The sequence below is a fragment of the Crocuta crocuta genome, unplaced genomic scaffold, assembly GCF_008692635.1.
Source record: "Crocuta crocuta isolate KB4526 unplaced genomic scaffold, BGI_CrCroc_1.0 scaffold68, whole genome shotgun sequence".
Classification (NCBI taxonomy): Eukaryota; Metazoa; Chordata; class Mammalia; order Carnivora; family Hyaenidae; genus Crocuta; species Crocuta crocuta.
In genome coordinates this window covers 21,492-29,788 of record NW_027532426.1, presented here as the reverse complement: position 1 = coordinate 29,788, position 8,297 = coordinate 21,492, and the positions used below count along the sequence as shown (strand labels likewise).

At 43.6% G+C, this 8,297-nt stretch overlaps 2 protein-coding genes across 6 annotated transcripts in view; both read right to left on the bottom strand.

Annotated features, from left to right (window-relative positions):
- AARSD1 (alanyl-tRNA synthetase domain containing 1) overlaps positions 1–184 on the bottom strand; it is a 9,297-nt gene extending 9,113 nt beyond the window's left edge. The window contains exon 1 of the mRNA XM_077779283.1: positions 62–184. Coding sequence (XP_077635409.1) covers positions 62–100 — 39 coding nt within the window. The 5' untranslated portion in view covers positions 101–184. The remainder of the gene's footprint in view (positions 1–61) is intronic.
- Positions 185–1,261: 1,077 nt separating this feature from the next.
- The window catches only part of PTGES3L (prostaglandin E synthase 3 like), an 8,154-nt gene continuing 1,118 nt past the window's right edge, over positions 1,262–8,297 (bottom strand). Inside the window, exons 2-8 of one of the 5 annotated variants that reach the window (XM_077779287.1) lie at positions 8,006–8,119; positions 7,834–7,900; positions 7,631–7,729; positions 5,315–5,404; positions 4,550–4,603; positions 3,993–4,046; positions 1,537–1,614 (exon numbers count right to left, since the gene is read on the bottom strand). In XM_077779287.1, the coding sequence (XP_077635413.1) occupies positions 4,011–4,046; positions 4,550–4,603; positions 5,315–5,404; positions 7,631–7,729; positions 7,834–7,900; positions 8,006–8,119 (460 nt within the window). In that variant the 3' untranslated portion in view covers positions 1,537–1,614; positions 3,993–4,010. Of the gene's footprint in view, positions 1,615–3,613; positions 3,817–3,992; positions 4,047–4,549; positions 4,604–5,314; positions 5,405–7,630; positions 7,730–7,833; positions 7,901–8,005; positions 8,142–8,297 lie in introns of those variants that run through there. The other 4 variants (XM_077779288.1, XM_077779286.1, XM_077779284.1 and 1 more) reach the window with 4 other exon arrangements.

The following is an 8,297-nucleotide window of genomic DNA, read 5'->3' as shown; positions in this document are numbered from 1 at the left end:
CCTCTTCCCGCCCCGCCCCGTCCGCCCGGCAGCCGCGGGTCCCTAGCCCAGCCGGCCGCACCTCGCGGGCATAGCTGTCCCGCTGACACCGGAACGCCATCGCCGAGGTCTCCCGGGACTCGGAGAGACGCGGGAACCCGGCACACTGCACCGCCCGCGGGCGGACGGAGGGCCGTGCGGGACAATCTTCACTGAGCGCGCGTCTCCGCGCAGAAGCATGAGAACAAGGGACGGGGTGTGGTTTGGTCAAATTTACCGAAAACGCGATTTGCAGCCGTTCCGGCTGCCTAGCAACTGTTTGAAGACTTTGGAAAGGACCTGAAGACAAAATAGAACAAAACTGCTCGCGGCCGGAACTTGTCAAGGCACTTAGTTCAGCCTCCCGCGGTCTCGGCTGAGGCAGGGGGCTGGGGATACGGAGGTAGTGACTTGGATGCAGCGCATTGCTGCCCAATAGAAATCAGTGCAAGCCACATATGCTAATGTTTCATTGAAGTCAACAGATCCAGATATTACGTCATTTAATAAGTGTAAAAATAAGTGAGATTTTTTTTTCTGCACAAAATTTTCGAAAGCTGATGCGTGTTTTACACTTAGCACGTCTCAGCTTGCACTAGCCACATCTCAGTACTCAATAATCACATGCACTCAATAACCATGTAACTAGTGTTACCTAACTGGACACTGTAGAAAAGAAAGTTAACAGAAGTTAACAAACTATAATCAGCACCTTAAAACGTCAAACAAATGAAATGTTAAAATTAACTTCCTGCTTTCTTGAATCAACTAATAAAAAGCTTGAAGACTCCAGGAGTATCAAAATTTAGGGCTTTTTCAGATTTTAGGCAGTAATGCAGAGCGTACCCACCATGTGTTTTGTATGTGACGGTATATATGTTTTATGAACCCCATGTGTTCCATTTGAAATTCTGGAGCAACATCATGTCATCCAAGGCATTACTATTTATGCTGAGAAATAAATGCACTAAATGGAATGAATACTATAAATAGCTTCACTTTATTTTAGGTCAAGTTTTGCTGTCAAATGAGTTTTGCTGTCAATTCTTTTAAGTGGGTTTTCAGACTTTTTTCTTGGTTTTCAGAATTGTGGATAAGGGGAGGGACATGCTATACAAGTTCAAGTCCCAACTCTGCCACTTATTGTGACCCATTCAATCACCTATGAAGAAAAGACCTAATTATAAGGTTAATATGAGGTTCAAAAAATCATTAATATATAAAGACTTAGTGAATTATAAAGCATGATACAAACAAAACTTTGTATTATCAGACTTTTTAAAAAGTTTAAGAACTAATGTCAACAGCAAAATCGGCGAAAGGTATAGACAGAGCACCTTAAAAGAAATACCAATCATTAATAAAAATATACAATGAACAATCTTCTAATTAAAAGTAAATTAAGTAGGGGGCGCCTGGGTGGCTTAGTTGGTTGAGCGTCCGACTTTCGCTTAGGTCATGATCTCGCGGTTCGTGGGTTCATGCCCCGCGTCGGGCTCTGTGCTGACTGCCAGCGCAGAGCCTGGAGCCCATTTCAGAGTCTGTGTCTCCCTCTCTCTCTGACCCTCCGCTGCTCACGCTGTCTCTCTCTCTCTCCTAGAAATAAATAAAAATATTTTAAAAAAAAAAAAGTAAATGAAGTAGGTACAATTTTTTATCTTTGCAAGTATCTAAAAGGTTTTGGAGAATGGGGCACTCTGTTGGTGGGGACAGGAATTGGTACAATTTCAGCTAAGAGCAGCTTGGACAACAGCTATCAAAATGTTTAAATGTATCTACTCTTTGGCCTTGCGGTTCCACTTCTAGGAATTTATCCTACAGTTATTCTTGCCAAATATGTAAAGATCTACATTTTTTAATGCTCCTTACAGCATTATTTGAAAATTGAAAAAGACTAATAACAACCTAACTGTCCCTCAATAAGGAATCAATCAAATTGTGGAAAGTATTTTTTTTTTAATGCTTTTTGTTTATTTCTGAGAGAGACAGAGTGAGCAGGGGAGGGTCAGAGAGAGAGGGAGACACAGAATCTGAAACAGTCTCCAGGCTCTGAGCTAGGTGTCCGCACAGAGCCCGATGTGGGGCTCAAACCCACAAACTGTGAGATCATGACCTGAGTCAAAGTCAGACACTCAACTGACTAAGCCACCCAGGCGCCCCTGTGGAAAGTATTTTTAATTGGATACCATGTAGCCGTGAAAAAGAGATCTATATACATTAGCTTGGAAAGAGCCCCAATATATATTAAGTTTAAACAAGCAGGGCTCAAAATGTACATAGTATGATTTCAATTGTGTATACACACTGCATTTGCTTATATGTCTATTAAATTTTAATATACATTATCCTATTTGTAACTGTATGTTTGTTTCATATGTATTGTTTTATATATTAGCTAACTATTTAATACAATTATATAATATAACCTATAAGGATTAATATAACTTATAATGTATACAGTGTATATACATATATAAATATATCAATTTATCAGAGAAACTATTACCAGTAGTTCTCTCTCTTGAGGGAGTGAAAATTCTACTTTAAATTTTATACCCTTTTATACTATTTTAATTTTTAAACTATATCTATATATGATTGACATAAACTTTTGAAGTTTAATTTTTTAACAAATCTCAGTACTTTACCATGAGTTCAAGGGTAAAGTGTTGGTACAGCATTTTGTCTAAGTCACAGTTTAAGTACATGTTAGGCACTCAAAAAATGTTTGTGGATGAATGGGGTACCTGATGGACAGAAGAACAAACAGATATAGGCATTAACTAATGTAACAATTAACTTTGAAAGCACAAAGAAATTTCTGGATTATGCAGGAAGCTGAGTTGGGTTTCTGGCTAGTTCTAGGGGTCACAGTATATACATGGTGTTGCACATGAATTTAGCCTCGGTCCTTCCATCTTGACCCAGAGTTTACCTTCTGGGCCTGCACTCAGAGGGCTACATGACTGTCCTCAGGTGCAAGGAAAAAACACAAATAAGAAGACAAGGGTTAATGTTTCCTATTAAAGGTTATTTATGACACAGTTTGCGTACTTTGTCCTTAAGATAATGGCTATTCCCTTGAAACTCCCCAAAACCCTAAGCCGTGCCTTCAAAATAACAAAAGTTTTCCTACACACCAGGATAAGGGCTGCTCTCTTTGTAGCCTTTTTATAATAACCGCTCAATTCTGCTTCTGTACTGCCCGCTGGCCTGCTTGCTCATTATAAAAAGCCCCACGTCCTTGGACTCAGGGCCGCACATTTAGAGTTCTGTGTTAACTCTGTGCGGTCCCGGCTGGTAATAAAGACTCCCTTAATTTGGCTTCAGTGGTTGGTCTCTGTGTCTCTCGGCATAACACGTAGTTCTAGTGTATAGCAAAAGGCTGGTTTCTGGTCTGGGAAATAAGAGCATTGACGTAGGCATGGGGAAGTCTCCCAGCTTGGTTACAAGCCTGCTCCCAACATCTTTCTGCTTCCAATCTCAACAGTGAGGACCAGGATCTGTGACACCCACCCCTCCCCTTGAAAGGAACAATAAAGGTAGAAGAGGTTTGCCTCCAGGAGGAAGAAGTGCAAGAAGAAAGGAGACAGAGAACTGTTCTTATAGATTTATTATAATCTACATGCTGCTTCTTTGGCTTTTGCTCTACCACATACACACACACATGCTCAAATACTCAAGAGAGCCCTGATGAGTGTCCCAAACACCAAGATTACAACCAATTGGTAGGAAGTCAGGAGCCCCCCAGTCTACTCCTCTCCTATCCTGCCATCTGATGCAGCCATACTCAAGTGCCTAGGAAAAAAAGATATAAAACGTAAAAGAGGACACTTAAAAAGAGCTCCTAGGAAAGTTCAGACCCTGGAGACCCCACAGCTAAAGAGCTGGCAAAGACCCCGGCCCCAGCTTTTCAGAGCAACTGGAAGATGCCCAGCTTCCTCCCCAGCTCTGCCATCACAGAAGTTAATTACTTGTTGCGTCAGCAGAAGTTAATTACTTGTTGCATCAGCACTGTCAGAATCATCCTAGGGAAAGAAAAAAAGACAACAGCGCCTGTGGAATCTGCAAAGAGTGAACATTTGTGTTCACAAACTCTTCTCACTCCCTCCTACTCGCCAAGTTTTCTTTTGTGATTTTCTAAATCACACAACTTCCCAGTAGGCTAACACGGAAGGCCTTATACTTTCGAAAATAAAGTAAACCACTGGCACTCAATAAACAACACTGTGTCAAGCATCACTTGGTTTCAGAATTTCAATTCATGCCACTGCTCCTTACAGCTGTGAAGACAGTTAACAGGGCCAGGTCTGCTCTAGGATAGAGAAGTAGAGGGGAGATGGGAGGGTGGAGGGTCTTTGGGGTTTCCTACAGCCTGGAGAAGAACATTCTACCTCTTGTGTCAAATTCAAATTTGGCGGACATGCACTGAGAACTATGGTGTGCCAAGGACCATAACGAGAGCTTTCTAGTAGCTTATTTTATTAGGGCTAAAAGGAAACCAATGGGTTGAAAGGCAGGCTTTACTTACATCCAGGTCATCCATGCCAGGGGGAGGTCTCTTGACGCTGACCTTCTTCAAAAGCTGGTTGGAAGAGGAAAGTAATTACAAGAGAAAAGAAGGGCAATAGAAGAGCAACCTGTATGTTGACAGACTACAGGAGAATGGTCCCAGCCAGACAACTGCCCTATCTGTACAGCCCCTAACACATCACTGGAATGAATTGGAGAAAAGTGAATTGATCCCCTTTTTAAAAGGATATTTTTATATGCCACATACATGGCATCCTTTTTACTAATGCAAATACTAATACTATTACTAATAACTTACTAATACTGTTAGTATTTTTTGCAACTTGAATAAATAGTAGCAGAAGTTCTAAAACCAAATAATGTATGGCAGGGTGCAATTTATTTCTTTGATGATGTAAATGTTTATACTGCTTAGTATGAGCTTCCCATGAAGTTGTCTGGCTCAGGAAACACAAACACACACACACACACACACACACACACACACACACACAGAAAACATCAGAGAACAAGAATTACAGAAAAGTTGGGAAAGGTTTTGCCAAGCTTCTTCAAAATTCCATGACTAGTGCATGAATCCATGTATACAGTGTCATTAATATTTATTTTTCTCATCCCTACTAAATAAATATTGCACAAAGTATGGAAAAAATATGAGCACGATTGAGCTGAACTCCTATATCTCTGTCTAGTCCTGATGACACTCCTCCTTATGTGCAGAGAGATACAGAGAATGACAAGGATGGGCAGGAAATGGCATTACCTCTGCATAATGTTCCACCTGAGCCAGCTCCACCTCTTCATCCCCTTCCCAGTCTCTCCAGTTATCAAAGTCCACAGACAACCACACTGGCTGCAAGAGGAAAGAGCAGAGCATCACGAGTGCATAGAAGAGCAAGAGCATGGCCATGTGCACAGGAGCATGCTTGGGGGAAAAGAAGGTCACTGGGGGTTAAGGCTTCCCCACACCACCTCTTTGACTGGCACCTTTCCAGGGTGCCATCATCATTATCCACAGAGATTTGCCAGGAACCTACTAAGTGTCGAGCACAATGCCAAGCACCATAGGGGATGGAAAAGCCTAGAAATTTGGCCCTCCAGAAGCTGACTGAATAGAGATAATGATGCATCTAGAAAGATAAGTGTGACATAAAGTATTATAGGAATCAACCAAGCAAGATAGACAAGCTGCACCCCCCCGGAGTTGGAGATAACCCTTGGAGGCCTGTGTTTCAAGTTCTTACAGATAAGGAAAGAAGTTATTCACTCATTCATTTTAACAGCTATTTATTGAACACATACTATGGGCCAGACTCTGACTGTGGCCTTGGGCTTCTAAAAAGGTTTCATATAGGGGTACCTAGGTGGCTTAGTTGGTTGAGCATTCGACTTCAGCTCAGGTCATGAGCTCAGTTTGTGGGTCTGAGCCTCATGTCGGGCTTTGCAATGACAGCACAGAGCCTGCTTCGGATTCTCTGTCTTCCTCTCTCTCGGCCCCTCCCCCCTTCCCCCAATCTCTCTTTCTCTCTTTCTAAAATAAACATTAACAAATTTTTAAAAACTGTTTAATACATGTAGTCCCAACCATCACGAAGCAAGTGGGGAAGGGAAATCATTATAATAGCAGTGTGGAGGGGGGGGGGGTGCTTATGCAGGGGACATTATGGAAACCCATAAAGGAGCTACAGGAACCCAGGCTTCTTAGAGTAGCAGAGACTTAAAGGATATTCATGGGTTAGGTGGGTACAGGTAGTGATGATGGAGGCTTTCCAGAAAGAAGGCATAGCAGGAAAATTAATGAGAAATAGCCTGGTGTATGCAAAAGAGCTGTGAGGCATTTGCTCTGGCTCAAATGTAAAGTTTAAGGCAGAGACTAATGGGATATGATGCTACAGAAGGGAGGAACAGCCAGGTCATGAGCTTATATGTCATGCTATGGTGCTTGGATTTCAGCCCAAGGAGCAGAAGTGACAAGCTCAAATGCCTGAAAGAGGGTGCTAATGAAAAGAAGTAAAGTGCAGTGTACATGCTCCATTTAAAGCTCCATTTTGGGGGCGCCTGGGTGGCTCAGTAAGTTAAGCATCCGACTTCGGCTCAGGTCATGATCTCACAGTTTCTGGGTTCAAGCCCCACATCAGGCTCTGTGCTGATAGCCCAGAGCCTGAAGCCTGCTTTAGATTCTGTGTCTCCCTCTCTCTCTGCCCCTCCCCTGCTCATGTTCTGTCTCTCTGTCTCTCAAAAATGAATAAATTTTTTTTTTAATTAAAAAAAACAAAGCTCCGTTTGGGAATTTATTTATTTATTCATTTTTAAGTAATCTCTATACCCAGGATGGGGCTTGGATTCACAGCCCCAAGATCAGCAGCCACATGCTCTACCAGCTGAACCAGCCAGGGGCCCCTGGCATTTGGGAATTTAGGCCAGTGTGATCAGAGTATCCATTTCCTTTTTTTAAAGATTTTACCGTTAAGTAATCTCTGCACCCAACCTGGACCTCGAACTCACAACTCCAAGATCAAGAGTCACACACTGGGCGGACTAAGCCAGCCAGGTGCCCCTCAAATGTGTGTTTTATTTATTTATTTTAATTTTTTAAAAATGTTTTATTTATTTCTGAGAGAGAGAGAGACAGCATGAGCAGGGGAGGGTCAGGGAGAGGGGGAGACACAGAATCCGAAGCAGGCTCCAGGCTCTGAGCTAGCTGTCAGCACAGAGCCCGATGTGGGGCTCGAACCCACGAATCAGGAGATCATGACCTGAGCTGAAGTCAGACGCCTAACCGACTGAACCACCCAGGTGCCCCATCAAATGTGTGTTTTAGATAGACCACGCTGGGAGCAGTGCAAACGGACAGATTGAAGGTAGGGCTGAAAATATGCAATAAACTTCACCCAGTGGTGGATGAGACCTGAAGTAGGAAGAGATGAAGTAATAGATTCAAGAATATTTAGGAAGTCGAATAGGACCTTGTTACTGAATGTTGGTGGGAAAGGAGCCAAGGAAGATTCCCAGATCCATGCCCCCCCAGGCAGAGATAGAGAGCAGAGGAGAAAGAGGAGACCATCCCCCACACACCTACTTTGATATCCTCTTTGGTGAGTCGAGGCCAGGCCACCTTCTCCTTCCATTTCCTCACAAAGCAAGTAATGGAACGACCAGAGCGCTTATCCCGGGAGTCCTGCCAGATAGAGAGCACATTCTTAGGATCTGAGGTTTTGAATGAATCTCCAATATCCCAAGCAGCCTTTCCATCCAGACCTTACTGTCCCGTCCGACCCTTACCTTGGAGTTCACCTTAGCATAGAACTCAATCTCATTGTACAACTCCACTCCGTCGGCATTCTTGCAGCTAAGGAGACAATGCAGCTGAGGAAATGGGGAAGGCCGAGCATGGGTGCATTAGGAGAAAGGGAAGGTTCCTGAAACCAGGCCTTCTGGAGAGGAGGGCCATTACCTGAACACAATGCGGTGGTCTTCGATGAGCACGTGGACGTCGGTGCTATCCTCAACACAAAACTCCATGAACACATACTTGGGCCTGTCATACCACAGCGTCCGGGCATGCTGCCTGAAGAGGAGTTGCGGTGGGGCTTCATAGGGGTGACAGAGGGAAGACCGGGAGTATTTGGGAAGGGTGGAAGGAGAGGAAAACTTAGGGACGTTTTATGCCACGGCCCTGTCAAAGTGGAGCTAAGTGAGGCCTAAGGGGATGAAAGGGGCATGATGGGAGTGGGGGGGGGGGGGGG